Raw genomic sequence first — 22382 nt, 5'->3', positions numbered from 1 at the left:
GTTATATTTGATATAGTATATTTGAATCTTAAAAAATCTAATAGTCATAGCATTCCTTTTTTTTATTTATTTTTAATAAATTTGGCACTGGAATTTGACATTCATTGTGTTTATATTGATGTGTGTGACTCCAGTTTCACATTGGATCATATTCTCAATATTATCAATATTGTGTAAATAAATATGAGCCATTCAATGGTGCCATGAGGTGATACACAAAAAAACTAAATAAGGACAATATTTTTGAGTTGTCCTGATTTTCCTTCAGATTTTTAACCTTTATGATCATGTCAAACACATCCATCACCCATGACATTATTTTGATTGCAATACACATTCCAACTAATGAAGCCACTGAATGAAACAGTATAAACAATGTTATCTGAAATTGAACGCTTTGCATTGGCACCAGCATGAGCTGGAGATGGAATTAATCCTGAAAGATAAATGAAGCTGATCCATCTTTTTATCTTCTGCAGGCAAGGCGAGAGCAGGAACAAGTCATCCAGTCCGTTTGTCCTTGTCATCTTTCTCCATCAGTGACCAGGATACAGCTTGCCAACATGGCCCCATGGCAAGAAAGGTGCCTTTCATGCTGGTTATTCTTATTAGACAGTCTCAAATCGCTCATGCATGCAAGTTGAGGACATTTTGTGTAATTCGAGGTCACTTCACAAGGGTCCTGTCACATGGCTCTCCATGCCAATGCTCTTCGATATTGACAGAAGCCTGATGAGATAGTTTGGGCAACTTTTTGGAATGTCTCCATCTTCACATCTCCCAAGGTGTTCCAACCCCAACAGCAAGTATGTTCTAGTCTCAAATTCTTACTTTCTCGAGGCACCGTATTTTCCGCACTATAAGGCGCACCTAAAAACTTCCAATTTTCTCAAAAGCCGACCTTATAATCAGGTGCGCCTTATATATGGACCAATATTGAGCCACTACAGCAGGCGTGTCCAAAGTCCGGCCTGCGGGCCAAATGTATATATCTTATATATGGACAAAGTTTTAAAATGGGCCATTCATTGAAGGTGCGCCTTATAATTTGGTGTGCCTTACATATGGACAAAGTTTTAAAATGGGCCATTCATTGAAGCTGTGCCTTATAATCCGGTGCGCCTTATAGTGCGGAAAATACGGTAGGTTCTGTCAAAAAAAAAAAAAATAATACGCCGTCTGACTTAGTAGTGACAAGTTATTTTTTGGGCATAATCAATAATAAACAACACAAAACAATACCTACGGCTTAATTTTTTGCTTGACTGAGGTAACAAAGACATACTATTTGCCATGAAACATTTGGGAGAAGCATTTACTACATTAGCAGTAGCCCTGCAATAAACCCCGCCCATCCTCTCAAATAGATTATCTGCGTAATAAGCTCACTTTGTTGCCGAATGGGAACTGAATGAGAGTGACACCATTGAGATCAGCAAAAGAATGATTAGAGATGAGCGGCGCCTGCATGTTATTTTCATAACCCGTTTGAGGGCCTCATCCCTCTTTAGCTTGTCTTGAAGATAATGCCCTATTTAATTAGAAATTGGAGATATCGTATTGTGGGGGTTTATTTTTTTTATGACAGCGGCACTTTAGAGCATCATATGAGACTTGGGAGAATCATATGCAGGATAATGGTCTCACGTGAGAGCTTGAGGGATTCAGATGAAATGCCTTTTCCCTCAATTGCTTTTTATCACTTTTTCTCTAAATGCGTCACACTAATGTATTTTAACATGGAATGCGGGAACACTTTAGATGCCTGTAAAATGCCGGATCAAACCATTTCCATGGAATTGTTGTGCCACTTTTTGTCTCATTCACAAACACACACATATACACACGCATACTCAATAATTGCGTCTTTTTGTTTCGTTCCAAGTTGTCTATCTGCGCGGTGGAAATGAAATGCAAATGAGTTTGTTTGCTTGGGGAGAAGACAGTAGGGAATCGCTGAGCCATGAAGGCTGCCGGCTCTGAATTTTAGCAGGACGCTAATTCCTTTGCTTGGTGTGTTGGCACGCTTGGGGGGGCTTTGACCTTTTACTCTGTCATGGAAAAAAAAACAAACATAGCTGTTTCCAAGCAGGGGGGACATTTTTTTGCATATTTTTGGGTTACAATGAATCCCAACATTACCGTATTTTCCGCACTATAAGGTGCACCGGATTATAAGGCGTACCTTCAATGAATGGCCCATTTTAAAACTTTGTCCATATATAAGGCGCACCGGATTATAAGGTGCATTGAATAAATAACTCAACGTTGCTCAAACGTTAATGCAATCACAATATAGTAAGACTCGAAATAATGAAAACAATAACAATATATCAATAACTCAACGTTGCTCAAACGTTAATATCACACAACACACAAAATAGACACGTAAAGCTTACTTTAATAAATTAGTCCTCATCCACGAATCCATATTGGTCCATATGTAAGGCGCACCGGATTATAAGGCGCACTGTTGGCTTTTGAGAAAATTGGAGGTTTTTAGGTGCGCCTTATAGTGCAGAAAATACGGTAAGTGTTTTCGTTTTAAAACAAAATGATTTAGTTTTTTAGGTATAATTAATATTGAGTAATATTGAGATAAATTACTGAAGGTAAGGTAAAATTACACAATGTTACTTATAAGTAACCAAGTCGGGTTCCCTGGTCTCCTCTGGCCTTTCCGTGAGTGAATGACACGAGAAGCTCCGTTAAGATTACGTTTGAATTTATGAAGATTGCTTCACCTGACGTTCCCTCTGTAATCTATGCTTGTAATTCACATTTAGGCCTTCACTCCCAGCGTGGTCAAGAAAAGCCGTATTTCACGCTGACAATGTAATCTCAGGTGCACATTAAAAAGTCATTATTGTTTAACATTCGGGTCCTGCCTGGGAAAACACTGACCATACTGGGTATAACTGTCATTGCTATTCACACGGATGGATGTTTACTCGAGAACAGAAGGAATCATGATTTAAGCGCTAGCTTGTAACCTTATTGATCACAGCGAGCTTTGTGCACTCACACCCAGCGAGTAATATGGTTCTCTGATGGTTTCTTGTGTGCTTTAGATGCTGATTAGCAGCTAATCACAATAACAAGCCTTGATCCCCGCAGATTAGCAGATGGATGAATACAGCTCACAGCAGGTTTACTGGGATTGTTTTGGCTAGCTAGGTCTGCTTGACTGCACACTGGTTTGCGATGTTTTTTCTGCATTTAAATCTCCATTTCTAGGGCTCCAGGTCTAGCTATTTGATTTATCAAGTAATGAGTTTAATGAGTTTCTGATTTAATTAAAAACAGTAATGAGCTTGGAGGTTCTTTTATTTATATGATTTTGTATTTATTGTGTAATTCGGGAAAATCTTGTTAAGTGGTGTCCGGTTATATTCGTAACTCTTGCATCTCGTTTCTTAGCGTTACAGGCTTTTCATCATATATTCCAGATGGAGGCGGGACCTCATTTCGTTGCTATATGTCCTGAGGCATAGCATTTTACACTCGACTGCTCATTGCATAAAATTAGTTTTGATCCTGGCCCCGGAGATCCTTCAGCCTTGACTTTCTTTCAAAGTAAAATTAAAAAGAAAGAAATGCTACGCTCATATGATTCTAACATTATCTTTCTGCTTTTAAAATATCTGGAAAGGATGGATTGGGTCTGAAGACTTTTCGTGTTTTTCTGCACGATTGCATTTGGCGTTATTGTCGTACTGTACCTCAAGATGACCTGCTGAGGAAGCAGTCGCTGCTGGTTATTGACTTCCTGGGCTGGCCGGGCTTTAATCAGCAGGATTTCAGGATTGATCAATAGCTTCTTTTCACGTCTCACACTTTTCACATTTTTTTTGACCAATCAATAGTGTTGGCTTTGTGCTTTCTGCTCCCACGTCTCCATCTACACATGTGTCAACTATTCATCATTCCCTACCTGTGGCTGATGGAAATAGATTTTTTGTACTTTACATGTTGTATATTATAGCAATAATAGGATATGTCATAGTGAAAAGACTTGTATCATTTTGTGGCTTCTTGATCCGCTTGAATTGATTTAAACCTCAAATGTTGTTGAGCAATGGGGTTTCTGTGAAAGACATATTCGGACTCTGGGGACCGCTGAGACTTTGTCAGTGCTCTAGCTTTGTTTTCCGCTAGATTCATGATCCTTATACGGTGGGGAGTTTGTGTGATTACTGTTTACACACTGATTTATACCTCACTTTTAATTATCTAGAGTCTGCAGCGTGGCAGGGCAAAAGCAGGCTTTTTTTTTGTGACCAAGAGGAGGACGGTTTCACTCCCTACCGGCTGGAATTAAATGTGATCCGCACACACTTGACAGATATTTTGCAGGTCTGACTTTCATCTCCGGTGTCAGATCAGGGTGTGGGCCAGTAAAAATTCTATGATTGTTAAAAGCACACAAATCATATCATTTCTTTCTTCAGTTTTGAAGCATGCTACTGTGAAATTAACAGAAGCAAGTCTCATTTTATAAACAAGTTATTGATTTTGAAATTCCTCCAGTGTTTATGCAGGCTTCGAAAAGTCTATTACTCACTCGTCATCATTTTTGCTTTTTTTGGTCAAACGTTAATTAGCAACAAGTGTAAAGTAGTTTAGACATGTCATTCCTGTGATTTATTGCTCCATTTTATTTTCGAGTCAAGTTTTGCTTTTGTTGTTGTTTTTGCCTTGCAATATATTGGGACCGCTGAAGCATGCTAACATCAATTTACAATATATGGAGTCACTGATTTATTACATGCACAAGCCAAATAATTAATTTGCATGACATGTTGGAAACGCTGTTCCACTCCATTCCTTTAGATGGTGGTGTCGGCTCCATTTCAAATCTTCTATAACCTCTGCAATTGTTTTCTTCAATTGGGCATTTGGGTGTATTTAGAACTGAATGTGTATTTATTTCTTAAACCACCTCATGGGCATGTTTTATTAATTATATTTACCATAACAAATTACTTGAAAGTCTGATTACTGCTATCCATTTTGACCTCGTATCACTAGCTTGGCTGATTCCAATTTTCTCACTCAACCTGCAACAGTGTGCACTTTTATGAAGTGAAGGAGATAACAACAAAACACTTGCTTCATTTTCACATGTCCTCTGAACATAGCTGGTCACACTTTTATTTGGATTGTCTCTGATTTGGCTGCTCTGGGAAGTGCACGGCAGCCATATTGCACAAACGTTGTGACTTTGATGGATTTGTTTGCTCATTGTCGTCTCCAACGATGAGGTCAGCGGCCCGAGAGGCAGCGACACACTGGTGCAAAAAATGCTGATGCGAGACGTACTTACAGATTCCAAGTCACTGCATCACTGCCAAGCAGGGCTACGCATTGTCACAGCGGCTGTAAATAATACAACAGCCCTCCTCAGAGAGAGAGACTGAGAGAAGACTTATCCGAGTCAGAATTGGGTTTTCGGACAAATCTATCTTCTCTCGGGATGGCTTGAAGCAATGTGACCTCCATGTTCTCAAGGCCTGGAGCTTCTCAACAAATTTCTTTCACTCTTTGTGAGAAAGTCCAAGAGAAGACGACATGCTTAACACCATTTCCCAATAACGCTGCTACTCACTTCCCAGCAGCCCACTTTTATTTTTCCAGCAGTGAATTCTCTGGATTGTTAATCTGAAGGATTGACTGTGGTGCTTGTCAGGCTTTTATCTTTTGTCTTGATTCATTTTCATTTCTGCCATCAAAGGCAGGGCAGAGTGAGAAGCATCTCAGTTCCATTATTTAGTTTGAGGCATGCTCATCACGCAGCACAATTCAAAGACATATCATCTCATGTGAGCCATCCAATTGTTTCTCAAAGACATTCAGACATTAGTGTACAAAAGAGAGATGATTGCCTCGGAACTTTATGGGCTATTACTGGAAAAGCAATGGATCTGGCAGATGCACTCTACCTTACACCAATAAAGAAATTAGATAATATGGGGAAGACAGTTGTTTTCCCTTCAAATATATATATTCGTTTTTCTGGTCAGAGCCACTGGAATTTGCATACAGGATATCTCATTGCTTTATTAGACTGTCAGACTCTAAAAGTGTAATTTATTAACAGCAGGTATTGCACTACATTGCATATAAAGGCTCTTCCATGGTATGCTGTAGATCAGAATTTAATGGTTCGGGATAGTCCGTTAGTAGTGAGAAGCTTTTTTGTTTTGCCCAGTTCATGAGCTCATAAACAGAAAGCACATTTCAGCTGACGTGATTTCTTCGGAAAGAACAACAAAACTATCGCTGCTGTAAAAAAAGATAAGACAGGTGTTTTCTGGCCACTTCTTCGATGTTTGCTTTTGTTAGAACACACACACTTCTTTGGATGGATGCTTTTTATGGTTCATGTCACAGAGAAATACAGTCTGATTTTATTTGATTGCTGTTGCCTGCTGGGCACTTTTCATGGTTTTTTTTTCCCATTGGTCGAGTTAATGTGTGTGATAAGAGATCTTTCTCTCTCTTTCTCTCTCTCTCTTTTCTTTGTTTAGACTTGACCTATTCTTCTAAACGTGGCATTTGTGTGGCTTGTGCTCTGGGAAAAATAAACATTCTAACATTAAATATCCTAATTAACAAAGCTGAAAATTGCTGTGGTTTTTTTTTTTTTTTTTTTTTGGTCTACATTGGCAGTGTGTTTTGGAGGTTTTATAAGTGGTAATAATGACTTAGACACAGCTTGCCCAAAAAAGGCTTCACTTATTTTTAGTAACATGCAGCAACATTTAAATCACGCAGGTGGCCTTAAACTTTGTGTATTTTGGCAACCTAATTGGGAGAAACCTTGTAATTGGCAGTAAAATTTGGTGTCACGCCCTGGTGAAGCTTTTTATTTATTTATTCATCTATTTAGCTATTTATTTATTTATTTTTTATTTATTGCTGTTTTTTGTTTAATCTGCATTTTTACCCACATCACTTCTTTACAGCACTGCCCATCACATTCCCTATTCATATTCACATTTAATGCAAGCATCAATGAGAGAAGTGAAAAAAAAGGGATTTGTACACACAAACCCTGCGAGTGTAGCCAAGTTGACGGGACATGATGTGAAAAGCTCCCCCAATGAAACCAAACAGTTAATATGTCCACAGTGCATGACACTAAAATGTCATAGTAGCCCAGTTTTTGAAAAGCCATTCCATTTTTCACCAATGTGTGGGACTTCCCGTAATGGTCTGCTCTCCTTCTACAAGTTCCATCACTGAGACACATTCCATCCAATAATCTGTGGCCTTCCCCGACCTCAGCCAGTGGATGCAATTATGTCACATCTCATGGCCAAACCCAACTGCGCAGAGAAACTGCTTTTAGACACGCTGAGCCCCGGTGCTATTCTGCAGACACCTCATGGATTTCACTTTGTCCATTTCACTCGGAATTGGATTGAAAATATGACATCACTGCAGGTCAGAGGGCACAAATGGAATACTGTAATGGCTGTAAAGAAAAAGAGCTGGATTGCCTTGGGAAATATGTGCCTGCTGAGGGAAAAAAAAGGACACTGGCGCTTTGTATCAGTTTCACTTGGCATTAAATGCAGATATGTGTCATTGTGTGTGTTATGAAGAGGAACTGGATGTCAGTTCCAGTTGCTCATTTCCTGGTTGTGTTTTGGATCTTAAGCAAAAAAAATCTATTTTTATCCTTGCACATTTTTTCTAAACCATTAACGCCAATGAAAAAAACATAATGCAATAAGTAGTACCGTATTTTGGGTTTTTTGCAACAACAAACTGAAATGCTGTTCAATTGGTGTGTTGTATACCGTAATTTCCGGACTATAAGGCGGACCTAAAAACGTAGAATTTTCTCAAAAGCCGACAGTGCGCCTTATAGTCCGGTGCACCTTATATATGGACCAAAATCCTAAATTTAAACTGGCCCAAAGCATTGTGTCATGAAATCAATCATAAGTGGCCCGCTGAAGACTATGAATCAAAAAGACTATGGATCATTATTTTGTGATTATAAAGTAATTTGTTGCATCTGAAGTTGAAATAAAAAAGATAAAATGGAGAATGATTTGATTTGGATTAAAAATCTGACATTATGCATTAATGGTACGCTTTATAGTCCGGTGCGCCTTATATAAGGACAAAGTTTTAAAATGGGCCATTCATTGAAGGTGCGCCTTATAGTCCGGTGCGCCTTATAGTTCGGAAAATACGGTATTATAATTTGGACATAAAAGAAAATTAAGAATGCAAAACATTGTTGTGGTGAACATTGTTCCTTCCAATAATCTAGACTGGTGTTTTGTTGGCATATTCTATTTGCTTCGTGGTTATGTCCCTCCCCTCTTGATGTGGCAGTGAAGCATTAGAATTATCTGCAAAAACAGCATGTGGCTAGGACACATCCTCCAGTAATAAAACCAATATTGCCAGATAATTATCATGGATTTTTACAATATGCCCTGTGCTTTTTTTTCCTGGAGGGGAAAGCGTTTGTGGATGAATTCATTTTTATTAGGCCATAATAAAACACTGCATCCAATTGTTAGATGCAACAATAACACAGCTTTATGGTCAAGGGGAAATGGTAATAAAAAGTAAATGCATCTATGGTTGCATAGTAATGTAATGGGCAACATAATGTATTGTAGCTTATGCGGCCACACTGTTTGTTTTTTTATGTGTCAAATATAACTCAGAGCTGTGGAATAATCGGATCATCCTCAAACCGAGAGTGATAGGCTGAGAGGTTTATTGAATTATTAAAAAAAAAAAAAAAAGAATCCATGATGCCAAGGGTAAAAAGGTTCTCAAGGAATTCAGACTTTCAATATGGCAGCATCGCTCATTCATCTGTCATTGTTCATGATCCAGAAAGTAGCCTGAAGTGAAACCATTGTCAGTTTACTTTTTATGAATGCCTTTTTTTTTTTTTCTTTTGCAGCCTGTCACAATGAGCTACGACTGAGTAGGAGCGATTGTCCCAAGCACACAGACGTACGCATCAGAAAGTCATAAATCCTCCTCTGCCTTCTGCTTGTTTACACCTCCTGTTTCCCGCCAAACAAACTATGGATTTCCCCTGAGAGGGCCATTCCATTCCCTACCTGCTTTATGGACATTACCACCAGATGGAAACAGTTAGAGCACTATTTTTAATTTGTGTTTTCATGACAGCGAGGAATTATATTTTTTCAGAATGAGCGTTGTGTATTTTCCTTTTTAATGTGGAATGTAGAAAAATGCCACTACTAATTTGTCCCAATGATAAATTTGCATGCACATGGAAATTTGACATAGTTAAAGCAATTCTCCACCATCTAATTATATTTTCTGATGATCACAGGTTAAATCATGGCTTAAACTAGGGCTCTTGTGTGAGTATTGTGGAAGTGTGCACCTGCTGTTTGGGGTTTTCTACTAACATGCCACAGTGTTTTATTAGTGTTGTTTCCTGCTCAGAGGTTCACGTATTTCACTAGTGAAGGACATGACCCTGGTTGTTTATTTCCCATGATGAAATTGTCCACAGGTTTGTGATGACTCTGTAAATAAAAAGTTCAATGAGGTTCAACCTCTCTGCTAGCAGTGATTATATTATGTACTAGTGTAATCACAATCAAAATTATTTTGTATTGTCTTATTACCACAATTAGTAATTTAAATTGAAAATATTTTTAATAAGAATAAAATATTGGTAAAAAAAATAATTTTATTGTTAACTTCTCGGGTTTTTTTTTTTTTTTTTTGTAAATGAATGGCACAGTTTTAAAAGCTCTCCACTTGGGGGAGTAAGAGTGGAGCAAAAATATATTAACCCAGTAGAGGCGTTTGGTCTAACTGAATTCTTGATTTTCTTTAACCTGACTGTGACAGTGATGAAGCCAATGCAAAGCAAGTTTAATAGCCTGTTTGAGAGTCAGCACTTGAACATTTAAGTGCTGACTCTGCCATGCATTGCTGAGCGTGCTGTAAATACTGTATGTGACTATCACACAATGAAACCTCTATACTCCCGAGTGATTCATTCCCTAGTCTGATTTTCAGCTCATAAATGAATGATCCAAGTTGCTTCAGCGGAAATGAAAAGTGAGATAAAACAAAAAAGTGTGTGTATAATGACGTGATAACCTTAGCTTGGATCTTTGTGGCTGTGCTGACTTAGACGGTGTTTATCAGTAAAGTCATTGGGTCAGGTAATTGAGTAAAAAGAGACAGATGGTTGCGGCATTTACTGCTGATTACATGGAGGTCATAAAGTGCCTTCCAGTAGCTGGGGGTGTCAGGTCCCAAGCCTGTTAAACTGCCAGGATACGACCGCAATGTAGATGCCCTCACCACAAGGTAGAGGTGTTTAAGTCAAAGAACTGGGTCGGTTCTTCAGAGAACCCAACAATGTAATTTCAAGGTTTATTCCGTGCACAACTCCCCATTAGCTCATTAGGCCATTAAAAGAATGTACCGTATTTTCCGGACTATAAGGTGCACTTTCAATGAATGGCCCATTTTTAAACTGTGTCCTTATATAAGGCGCACCGGACTATAAGGCGCACCATTAATGCATCATGTCAGATTTTTAATCCAAATCAAATCATTCTCCATTTTATCTTTTTTATTTCAACTTCAGATGCAACAAATGACTTTATAATCACAAAATAATGATCCATAGTCTTTTTGATTCGTGATTCATAGTCTTCAGCGGGCCACTTATGATTGATTTCATGACACAATGCTTCAGGCCAGTTTAAATATAGGAATTTGGTCCATATATAAGGCGCACCGGACTATAAGGCGCACTGTCGGCTTTTGAGAAGATGTTTGGTTTTTAGGTGCGCCTTATAGTCCGGAAAATACGGTACTAATATGATGTCAATTATATATTTTTGAATCTTAAAATGCCCCACTGTCAGTCTATATGTGTCGTTAACGTGATGCATTCCGCTTGACCGCTTCGTAATTAGGAGATGCCTCTCATTTGTCTGTCAATTAGTAGCCGACCACTGGCTGAGGACAAGAAGCCTCCCCCTACATTCAAATGTCGGCCTCATGTTGACCTCTAACAGCTCATAGCTTCATAATCAAGTGCTAGAAATTTATTAGTCCACCGGCACTTGTCACAGGTCCTGCCATGAGATGTTAAATGCTCTCTGATCTTCAGTCGATTTGCATTCGCCACCATTAAAGTCCTTAGCTAGCTCAGTGCATCGGATGCTAATGGAGACTGACTTTGCTCATTTACTTTCTGTTATCACGTTCATTTAAACCGTGCTGCATGTTAGTGCACATGCCGCTCTTCTTACAGGCGTAGTTAGTTGGCAGCGTGTCAAGGGCTGCATGAAAGTACTTTTATAGTTTACGCCTGATGAATAAATATTTGTTCTATCTGTTTGGATAGTAATGAGCACTTTCTCGTTCTTTCGCTCTCATCTCAGTGGCTCATATGTTGGTTTGCTTAATGGAAAATGTCCCTCTGGCATTTTCATGTAAAACATGCACACACAGCATTCAAGCTGCTCTGCCTGCGGTTGCGCAACTCATCATCATTAAACCAGAATTATGGAAGAAAGATATTTTTTTTAATATGCCCATGTAGACCTGTTTCCTAAAATAGACTTTTTGAAGCTTTAAGTCATAGAGTAAAGACACTGTCAACATCCCAATGTTGTACTTTCTCCTTTGAGGGGTGGAGAAAGAGTGTGTAAAATGCTGAGCAGTGATTGGTCCAAAACGCTGCCACTCAACCAGTAAATACTCTCCACTTCCTCTGTCCTCCTTTCCTGGTGCAGCCTGGGAAGAGGGAAGGGAATGGATCTCATCAGGGTAAGTAGTCGGAGCTCCCTCAGCTCTCTCCTAATTGTCGCCTGTCCTTGACGGGACATTCCGGGACGGATTGAGAGCCGGTGTGGGTCATCGGCTGCTCATGCGAGGGCTGAAGTGCTGATTTGTCCTCGGCGTCTGGAGCGCTCTGATGGGAGGCAGTGCCGGCTCCGGCTGGGACTGGGGATGCTGAGTGGAGGGAGGGAGGGGCTGTTTGAGCTGGGACAGCAGCTCCAGCAGCAGGGGGAGTACCAGGCCGCCCTGCACTGCTTTCTCAGCTGCCTGCTTGGACTGACCCATGTGCAGAGCTTCACCTCTCTACCCAACTGCCTTCACCAGGTAAGAGAACTTCACAGTTTTTTTCCCACACACTTAAGCGTGCATATTTAATTCATCACCCAAATCTGCTACATCGTGAATTAGTTTGACTTGAAGAGAAAAGATTCCAATCTTTTCCATTGCATGTGATCACAAGGCCTTCAAGTGAATCCATTTCTCTTCTGCTTAGTAGCACATGAAGGAATGCTCCAGATGTCATAACATCACACCACGTGAACAGTAACATGATAATGACCAGAGCGAGAATGCATCATGGAGATCCAAATCACTTCTTTGACAACTCATGACATCATCCAACACCTTTAACCTTTGAATCCTTTGTGTTTTGTAGATTGCAGAACTCTTCATCACGGAAAAGAATTGTATCCTTATTTTGACAAGCCCACGAGAGAGTATATAGATGATCTACTGAATTCAATGGAAATTTTATGAGGAGAGGAAGTCAATATCTGTTGACGGGTTCGTCGGTCCTACAATGATACGGTGTTTGTCTAGAGCCCACGCTTTAGCGGTAAGAGGATTTGTAGACTCTTATCTCGGCCCAACAGAGTGGCCGAGTAAACTAATTAACTTGTATCTGCACTTGACTTGGTTGCCTATTGCCACTTAACAGCCTCCATAAAGCTCAACATTATAGCACACGGGGATAACGGAGGGTGTTGTGTGTCGGTGTATATTTTCCCTGCTGTCACCGAGACGCTTCGACTCTTAACTGGCTTGCTACATGAACCGGTGGCTACCCCTCACTGACCATTGTTTAAATAGGAGCATTTGTTAGGTGTCGCTTCAGCTCAAGCAATCAGGAGGACCCTTTCAGCGTGAAACATTATCCACTTATAGAGTTGGACAGGGTTACATCCTCTGACAGTATCAATATTAATGTCCACATGTTAAATAGTTGTATATTTTGTGGCCTTGCACAACCAGTAAATAATTGGAAATCAAAAGTGATCATTTTAAATGCAGCCATTGGTTTTAGATTGTTTTTGCAGATTTTTGTAGTGGCCCTCTGCAAAACAAGGTCAAAGTTCATTGGCAGGGAATGCCAAAACACAGTGTCACTATTTATTATCTTGCGCAAAATCTGACTTTTACACTTTTGAGACACATTTGCCAGTAAGCGCTTGACAATTCGTACACAATAAGTACTTTGAATTTGATGAAGGCCTCCCGTATAGTTAGCACACTGAACTTTGTCTCAGCCAAAAACTCTTTTGGTTGTGAGTGTTTACAGATTGAGTTCTTAGAAAGCATGTGGCAGTGAAGTAGGATGTCAGATAAAGGTTGTGCTCTGTATTTCCTATAATTATCTTGTGATGAGGTAGAGGGAGGGGACAACAAACAGTATCTCAACATTTCTTGCAGTGATTACCAACTCATTTGCCACGGCACATTAGTGTGCTATATGAGAGATCTGTTGTAACTTAACTGGTCAGAAAATGGTAGCTATTTAATTCAATTAAGTGTTTTTGTACATCTATCTATGCCAGCCACTTAAATGCTCATTCATCAGACAGAAGGTACAATTGATCAGTTTATCCACCAGTTAAACTTAAATAGTTCAAGATTTCACACGATTTAAATTTAATCTTTTGTTTGTGTGCCATGAGCTAATGGAAATAAATATGTGCTTTGTTACCATTGTTGTGATGCAGTGAGGCTAAAGATAGCTGGCACAGGAAGTGCTCGAAATTTTTATGAAGGTTGCTCCCCCAACCCAATCCCCAAACAGTCCGCTGCATACCAAGTGTATTCCCCTGTGCGAGCTGACTTCCATAAACTGAAACAAGCATGATGTTTTCTAGTCATACAACAGGACCGTCATCAACAAAACATATTTCAATTATCATTTCTAATTTTACCTAGCTCTAATTTAAAATATCTCAAGTCTCATGACAAGTGAATGCTGAGCAATTTATAGTTCTGCACGTGAGCAATGTGATTTAAATAGGGCATTTAGACAGCAGGGGCTGTGTTTATTTTAAGCTTCTGGTCTTTAAATTCACCTGGCAATTATCACTGGTGTCATTTCAAAGTGTGCCAACTACAATGGAATATTTCTGATACTATTTTAAGATGTTTTTAATAGTGACGCTTCTGATGACAACAATACTACGAAATGAAAGGCATTCAAAACAATTCTAACAAAACATCAAATCAAACATTCAGTGGTGATGTGGAATTTTTTATTATGGTGACAAGAATCAGCATGATAAGGTTTAAAAATGCACTTCCGAGTGTTCCGATTATCACGATAATGGTGATTGACACCTGTACTTAACAACCCGCCCTGTTTGTTGAGGTCATTCTTCAGATGAATGGAGGGAGGGAGAGCAGAAAAGTAGAGCTGGGCAACAACCAGAGCTGTTTTTAACTTCAACAACTGACTAATCCCATTGGACAAGAATCATCCCTTACCCATATAAACAGATGGGAAGGCCCTCCAGTTCATCCAGGCTGAAAAAATGTTCTACGAGGTGGCATTGATCGAGCTCACGGCTCTTCACGGGAGCACAGGCAAGTTCAATGATATGTTTTATACCTCAGAGAATAGAAAATGTATGCATATAATCTGTGTAGTTCACCATGCTACCTGATTTGTGATCTGGGTAGAGACTCAAACAAAATAAACACACACACATACGACCTCTCATTAACCTGTGACCTCTTTTACGTGACTCTGTTTGTTTACCTATTAGAGGTTGAGCTGTTATCACCAGTGTGCTGGTCATTCATCATATATTGCTCTCAGCTCTGCATGTCTGCCTCCTGAAATCTGGGCAGACTTGATTTTATTGTCGTGTTAGAAACTGTGTAATATGTAAATTTACTGTAGATTGCTCCTTGCTTTTTGGTATGTTAAACAAATTAAACTAACCGTTTAATGTGCGTGTACAGACTACTGTTTGTTGTCTCACCTACCTTACATGTATGTGTGTCACAGTGTTCAAGTGGGTGGGGCGAGTTTGTTGTTTGACCCCCCTTATCTGCTCTCTTCTACGTGTATCTCTGCACTCTTGTCTCCAGTTTTCAGTTGTTGCGCTTCTGTGTTCTCAGAATTACCAGACGGGCAAACAATTTCTAATCATTTATTTTCAAGCTTTTTTATAGCTAGTTGAAAGGACTTTGATAGCCTGAGAGTATTGCTGGCACGCGGACTGAATCCCATGCCCTGCGTTTGTGTAACAGGGCCCCAGGAGGAGGCTTCACCTGGCTCGGAAGGATGGTCGACCCCAGAGGAGCTCTCGGAGAAGGCGTCACAGGCACAGCACCTCGAGCGGCTGGCCCAGCTCTGCATCATGAGCAAACAGTAGGTAAAACTTCCAATATGCTGGCATTCATGTGCCATGTTCTATGCATTTATGTCTTATCAGGAGTTAATTATATCAATATGCAAAATTTTGTTTGATGGCTGTTGTATCACCAGATTGTGTAATGATGTGTTACCGTTTGACTTAAATCATCAATGGTTTCATCACTCTTCTAGCAATGTCGGAGGAAGTCGTTTTCCGTGTTCTCTGATCAGATGTCCGCTACTGGCCATTCTAAAACCGGCAATCCGAAACCAAAGGCATTACTAATTAAAGAGAAGCGTGTCTTTGGAATAGCGAGTTTGACATTCTGTCACGCTAAACCGGCTTCGCGCTACATGTTTATGCGAGACCTGAGGGTGTGAGGATGGCGCCTTGATGGGTCATGAGGACACATAGCAGGCATATTTCCTGCATCATGCTGATGACATAGATTAACACTACAATTGGCGGGTTGAGGGACAACCTGCAGGCAGGAATAGAAGTTTTCCATTTCCTCCAGCGGCAGCTACAGACCTAATCCCAGCAGGTGCATTTCGAGATTGGCCTCAGTGTTGCGCCTCAAACTGTGAAATAGATATTGGTTTGCATGACAACCAGCACGAGCCAACCCACTTGACCCACATCATGCTAATAAATGTAGTAAATGTGTGTGTTTATGTTTGAGTCCAGAGTTGTTATATGCATTGCAAACAACGGGGAACACGTGATCAATGGCTTTTTAAAGTTACTATAAAAAAATCGTATTTATTTATTTATTTATTTATTTATTTATTTATTTATGCATTTATGCATTTATTTATTTATTTATTTTAACCCCCTTTTAGACCTCATCTTGCACTGGAGTACAGTGGTAAGGTATGTTCCTTTTCATTTTTATTCTGTCAATATTTTTCTAAACATTTAAAATGTTAATTTCTAATTTGGACTCCCTTCAGGCTGCAAAAATCCACCAGAGGGCCTTTGGTAATGACCACCCAATAACTGCCAGAAGCCTGGAGCTCATGGCCACAGTCTATGCCGAGATTGGCAAGACTGAATATTCAGGTAGGTGATACATTTTTAGTTTAATGGCTTTGTACAAATTGACTGTCCGCTGTTGCTGAACAAGAGCCAATCAATAATTTTGGCTCAAGAGTATGACTGCCCTTTTATTCTTTGTCTAAATATCCATCTGTTTAGTGAGAATACACATGAACAGATTGAGTTAGCAATTGAATTACTACTTACAGACAACAAGCCAATCTTTCATTTGCCATTGTTGACAGTGCTTATAAAACACACCCAGTGCAATAGAACACATTTTTTCTGAGATCAATGAAACACTTATTGGTGAGTATCAGCAGATATTTGTATTTTTTTTAAATGGAAGAATCTGTCTCTAACAGAGTTAGTTTACTCAGAAAAGTTTGCATGTTTAATATTGTTTGACTTCTCTTCAAAGCAGACTGCAGTGTTACGCAATATTAGCAAATAGTCATGTGTGACTATGGTTGTGTTCTTAGACTCTCTGGGTCAGCGTGTCTCTGCACTCTCCAAACGCTTCGCTGCTGTCGAGTCCATCAGGGACACAGTCAACGGTTTTCCGCCTTCACATCAGGAAAAACACTCAGAGGTTCGTCACAGAAAGGACTTTGGCTACCAACAGGATGACAAAACAAAAGACAAGGTAAAGCCAACCTGCAAAAGCAGCATCCTGATTGCTACTTGAAATTTATAATCTCAATCTTTTCTTAAATTCAGTTAATCAATGGAAAAATCCCCACATCTATCCTCAAGAAGCCAAACTCCACTTGTGGGTCCGACACAGAAGCCACCCAAAGACGGAAAGGCGAACGGAGGGTTCGATTCCGGGAGCCGGAAACCACAGTGCATGGTGAGAAAACAAGATGTTGTGATCAAACAGTGAAAGAAAAACCATGCTGCCATCTGGTGAACCTGTTTTACTCTGAAATGTTTTGCAGCCTATCCAATAACTTTAATCCAGTTGAACCTTTTTTAAGTCACTCAAATCCTCCAGGGTCACACAAAATGATTGAGGTCAATGGCTGTCAAGCATGAAATAATAATAAATACAAGGAATAGTGTTTATTTTTTCCAAAATTGTTTTCTTGTGTGTGTCCAGCCTATGAGACGACCCCATCTCGCCCTCACCTGTTCTTGTTCACCTGCCTCTTCCTGATGATGTCCTTCCTGGGCGTGGCCATGTACTGCACAGACCGGAGGCATCCACAGCGAGCGTGTGAGCAGCTGCAGGCCGCTCTAGCTGTCTACCTCCTTCACATGAAGCAACTTGTGTGGGGTTGTTGGATATGGCTGACGATGCAGTGATGGAGACCAACCAAGAGGGGACATATCGGGTGCATCCTTTGTGGTGAAACATTGCTCCCATTCGTTGAATATCCTTTATATCGATTTTAAGGTCAATGGACGTGTACACTCTATTTTCATATTCAGCCGCGGCACCAATTTTGGCAGACTCTGTTTTTTGTATCTCACTGCATGCCAATGTAAGTGGGCCGGCACAGCAGCAGGAGTGTCGTGGAGATAAGCCTGGTGGAGTGACAATCTGATGACAGAAAATCTAAATTTTAATCCCTCGCAGAACTGTGCAAGGTAGGTCCAATTCATGAATAAGTGAACAACAAGCATCAAAACTTCTAAGTCATTGTTTGATATCTTTGAAATTATCCCCCTGGGCAATTTAAGTCATCTGTGACTACTCCCACAACGGCGCTGCACTCCGTTTGCAGATCCGCCAGCCTATATTCATCTAAGAAATTCCCAACATTGGGTTTAACCTGCCTCTGTGCAGAATTATGGCCCCACTTGTAGTACTGTAATTTTGGCTCACTTGTAGTAGCATGTAGTTCTACTAGTTTGCCAAAATTATTTTACTAGTGTGCAAATATGTCACACAGAAATGGGAACTATTTTACTAGTAAGACACAGTCTACTAGTGTACTAAATTGACCTAATAGCGAAGGCAGAGACCTTAAGATGGATATAAAAGATAGCGAATGAATGCTCAAGCACCGTTTCAATACTGCTCACGTGTGTACTTAATGCGTACATTCACGCTTCAATAGGGTCACTACAGCTTTTTGCTTCTATTCTCAAATTTTGCACATATTGCCTGCCACACTCAATTCCTCGGCTGCCCTTGACCTATTGTATGTATTGTATATGACTTACATTGAATGCAAGTATTTATTTTTGTACAGTATGCGATTTGTGTATATATGATATGATATTGAATGTGTTTGCGCAATACACTAACAAATATAATATTCGCCTTTATAAAATGTAAATAACATACCGGACACAGAATTAAACACATTTGCATAATGCATAAGAGTGCTGCATCAATAATGTAGATAATGTATAGGGTTTTTTTCGTATTTTATTGTTAGATTGTTATAATTCATGCTATTATCTGTGTGAACGCATTTGTTGATGCAGCACTTGTATGGCACCTCATTAGCTTGTGCAAGTGTATTTAATTTTGCCCGCGAGTGTATTTGAAAGCTGTAATCCATGTGAAATGAGGAAGAGAAGGAAATGAGCTGCTCAATGACGATATGAGCGAGATTGCTTTCTGTTACATTGCAAGACTGGTTGACTGAAAATCATCGCGACTCATATAATGTTCTGAATTGCTCTGTTACATTTTTTTCCAAAAGTAATATTTGGATTTCTTATATTGTGTCAGATGGGTGGAATGTGTTACACTTATTTAACACAGCCAAACACAGATGATAAAAAGAACCAGTTGTTGTGTGAGTCGCCTTTATCAAAGCATAATTCCAAACACCGTATACATTTTTTTTATAGTAGCACAAAACATTGTGTACCTCTCATTATGAGCAATAACACCCATCCCATATTTAGCATTGAGTTCTTCATGGTGTTCATGGAGAGCAGATTATGTCAAAGCAATATTTAATATATGATTATATGGAAGCAAAGAAGGGATATTGTTTTGACAAAATGCTTAGCTGCATTTTACCTCTGGTCACTTTGTATAAAGTGCCTTTAGGGAGGTTTTTTTTTTTTAGTTCCTTCTCTTTTTTGATTTTAGTTGTTTTGAATAAAAGTCATCAAAAGGTGATTGAGTTTCTTGGGAGATGCATGCAGTCATTTTTATCACACAAAGTATGAATGTTTAATGCTGACAGTAAATAGTAAGAAGTAGCCTGAGATACTGTGTGACACCAGTCGCTAAAAGCATTTTGAGACAGACGACAGTAGAACATTATTTTTTTTGCGGGAATACCACAAAAGCACGCAAATGTTGTATTTTTGCTGCAGCATGCAGTATGGATCTTAAAACAAAAGTCACAGTTATTGGTGTATAAAATGAGATCAGACCTAAAAGCCATGGTATTCTCATTTCATCATGCATTTAGTCTCATGCATAAGATACACAAAGACAAGGTCCAACAAAGTGTCCAAGCTGCGATTTTAAGTATCATAAACTCTAATGGTGTTGATACTAAACCATCAAATTAAAGGAGAAACATACTGAGTGGGTAAAGAGACTCATGAAAAGAAGGATTAACAACAATCGATCAACTAGAGGACGGATATAAACCGATTTTGATTGTCAACAGAGGCAAACATTGGCGTTTCTCATGGCAGGAGAGGAGATTGTATAGATGACTGAGTGTGTTTGTGTATGGATTTTTTTTCTTTCTAGATGAGGCCGGTCTTGAGGTCAGAGTTGCGGCGTGAGGAGCGTCCAAGCAGGAGGTCCTTCTCGTGGATGAGGCTGTCCAGAAGGTCTTCTTCTCTGTAGTTGTGGTAAACCTTGAGAAAGGCCAGCACGGTGATGGCCAGCCAGGTGAGCCACGCGGCCCATAAACCAAACTACAAGAGAAAAAAATTTTTTAATGATGAGGGATAGGTTTTTTTGGATGATAGGAGGGGACTCACCTGAGCTATAGCAAATTGGTCATAGAAAGCAGAGTTGTTAAGGCCCAGTTCTAGGTCAGTCTCCTGCAGGTCTTCACAGCTACATAAAATAGTACATGTTAATTTACAGTACTGGAAAAAAGAAACTTTAAACCTATTTTTAAAATAACATGAGACAGTGGTTGATAATATTGCAGTTTTCAGAATCAAGTGACCAGTAGTGGTTTGTGATAAAAAGATGTCATGGGTCATTCTCCTACCTGCTGGGCATGGTGCCACCCTCTGTGATGGAGTCGCACCATAGGTTGAAGCCCACACTGACCATGGTGCTCGACAGGAAGACGGTGAACAACACTAAGGAGCTGATCACCAAGTTGAGGAAGGCATTGAAGATGGAGCTGTAAAAAAAAAAAAAAAGAGGGCGTTTATCATCCATCTAGCAGCCATTTTTTTTACAGCGCTTTTGCTCATGTTCTTGTTCCTTGACCTGCTGATCTCTTATGAACCATCCAAACCTCTCAGATCATCTGGCACAGGTCTGTTCTTTATTCCCAGAGTCAGAACTAAACAGGGAGAAGCTTCTATTCTCCAAATATCTGGAATATACTCTCAAAGACATGCAGGTCTGCTGCAACTCTCAATGTTTTTAAGTCAGAGCTGGAGACTTTTCTGTTTGCTGCTGCCTATTATTGATTTTATTTTAATTTACACTGCACTGTAACTACGTTCCTGTTTTACTTTGATTTTTACTGATTTTAATTTTAATCAGTTGCTTTTATTTATTTATTTTTAACTGTGCCTTGATGCTTTTAATGTTTTCTTTATCCTTTGATGCATGTCATGTTTTGTGTGAAGCACTTTGGATTGCCTTGATGCTTTAATGTGCTATAAAATATATGTAATATAATATTAGACGTACAAGATGTTCCTGCTGAAGTCTTATGCAAACTAATTGGCCGCTGCTACATAGCCCTGGCAGCGTGTATTCCCTCCATCATTCTAGCATGACTGCTATCCTTCTGTATTTCTACTTGTCATGCTGAAAGCAGCAAGCAATCGGGCCACTTGGAGGTGATGTTAAAATGAGAACAAGTGCACTACTCACTCGTCGTGTCCTTTGCACAAGAAGAAGAGCAACCTCCAGGCCTGCACTGCGGATAATATGAGGGAGGCTATCCCAACAAAAGCGATGAAGCTGCAGGAGGACTCAGCACCCCACTCCTCCACGATGAAGCGCTGCTTCGACACCGTGATGTTCTCATTCTGCCACATCCCACGCGTGAACAGCAAACATTTGCCGCCGAAGTCCTCCGTGTTTTCGGACAGAGGCACCACGGCGATAAACCCAAACATAAAAGCTAAAAAATACAGAATGCATTGAGCGAAAATTAAATTATCAAGAGCCATTTTTGCCGTCTCTTTTCTCAGAGTATGGTCCTGCAGAGGTTGCGCATGCGCAGTGGATGCAGGCGCAGCATCCGAAGACGCACTGGTCTGAAAACTAATGAGCAAGAGAGGCCTTCAGGCCACATCTCTACCACGTCATAGCACTTTCCTTTTAGAACCTATTGTGCATAATACTGAAGGATGAAAAAAATGTGCAAAGTACAAACTGGCATGTACATTAACCCAGAACATCTTATTTTTGTATACGCCTATATGCATGTATGTTTAATGGCTATACTCAAACTTGTTGAGGACCACAATGGTCCATTTTTTACTCATTTAGAATTAGAAAAAAAATAGTGCAATATCCTACAAGATTAGAGCCTCCAGTGACGCTGACAAGTATTTATGTGAGAGCTGTGCACACATCAGACGGCTATTTGTTCCCATCATGCCAACTGCACAATTTTACACCCACTCTGCATGTGATTTATTGGTCATTTGCACCACACCCCTCTGCACATTTCTCTCATATTATCATATTAGCTTAGTTTGTGTATTAGCTGAGCATGTATGGAAGTGTAGATAGCAAAGGCTCATCAGGTTTTTTATATATGC

At 39.8% G+C, this 22382-nt stretch overlaps 2 protein-coding genes across 2 annotated transcripts; one reads left to right on the top strand and one right to left on the bottom strand.

Annotated features, from left to right (window-relative positions):
* The first annotated feature begins 11756 nt into the window (after nt 1-11756).
* On the top strand, nt 11757-19575 carry c14h14orf180 (chromosome 14 C14orf180 homolog). The gene is made up of 9 exons (XM_049740463.2): nt 11757-12153; nt 12485-12515; nt 14584-14670; nt 15343-15463; nt 16292-16322; nt 16403-16511; nt 16970-17133; nt 17208-17340; nt 17590-19575. The coding sequence occupies exons 1-9, from the start codon at nt 12001-12003 to the stop codon at nt 17793-17795; spliced, it is 1035 nt and encodes a 344-aa protein (XP_049596420.1). The 5' UTR covers nt 11757-12000; the 3' UTR covers nt 17796-19575.
* A 144-nt stretch (nt 19576-19719) lies between these two features.
* On the bottom strand, nt 19720-21853 carry LOC125980862 (transmembrane protein 179). The gene is made up of 4 exons (XM_049740464.2): nt 21484-21853; nt 20639-20776; nt 20400-20478; nt 19720-20333 (listed from the first exon to the last, which is right to left on the bottom strand). The coding sequence occupies exons 1-4, from the start codon at nt 21783-21785 to the stop codon at nt 20160-20162; spliced, it is 693 nt and encodes a 230-aa protein (XP_049596421.1). The 5' UTR covers nt 21786-21853; the 3' UTR covers nt 19720-20159.
* Nucleotides 21854-22382: the final 529 nt, after the last annotated feature.

The sequence above is a fragment of the Syngnathus scovelli genome, chromosome 14, assembly GCF_024217435.2.
Source record: "Syngnathus scovelli strain Florida chromosome 14, RoL_Ssco_1.2, whole genome shotgun sequence".
NCBI classification, from domain to species: domain Eukaryota; kingdom Metazoa; phylum Chordata; class Actinopteri; order Syngnathiformes; family Syngnathidae; genus Syngnathus; species Syngnathus scovelli.
The sequence above is the reverse complement of the archived record's forward strand: the minus strand, read 5'-3'. Positions and strand labels throughout refer to the sequence as shown.

Bases quoted from the DNA above. Each gene is read 5' to 3' on its own strand.
- LOC125980862 (XM_049740464.2), bottom strand. From the start codon at position 21,785: ATGGCTCTTGATAATTTAATTTTCGCTCAATGCATTCTGTATTTTTTA. The intron at 20,479-20,638 runs GTAGGAGAATGA...TATTTTATGTAG, and splicing joins GGTGGCACCATGCCCAGCAG to CTGTGAAGACCTGCAGGAGA. The intron at 20,334-20,399 runs GTGAGTCCCCTC...TTTCTCTTGTAG, and splicing joins ACCAATTTGCTATAGCTCAG to TTTGGTTTATGGGCCGCGTG.
- c14h14orf180 (XM_049740463.2), top strand. From the start codon at position 12,001: ATGCTGAGTGGAGGGAGGGAGGGGCTGTTTGAGCTGGGACAGCAGCTC. The intron at 12,154-12,484 runs GTAAGAGAACTT...TGTGTTTTGTAG, and splicing joins TACCCAACTGCCTTCACCAG to ATTGCAGAACTCTTCATCAC. The intron at 17,341-17,589 runs GTGAGAAAACAA...GTGTGTGTCCAG, and splicing joins GCCGGAAACCACAGTGCATG to CCTATGAGACGACCCCATCT.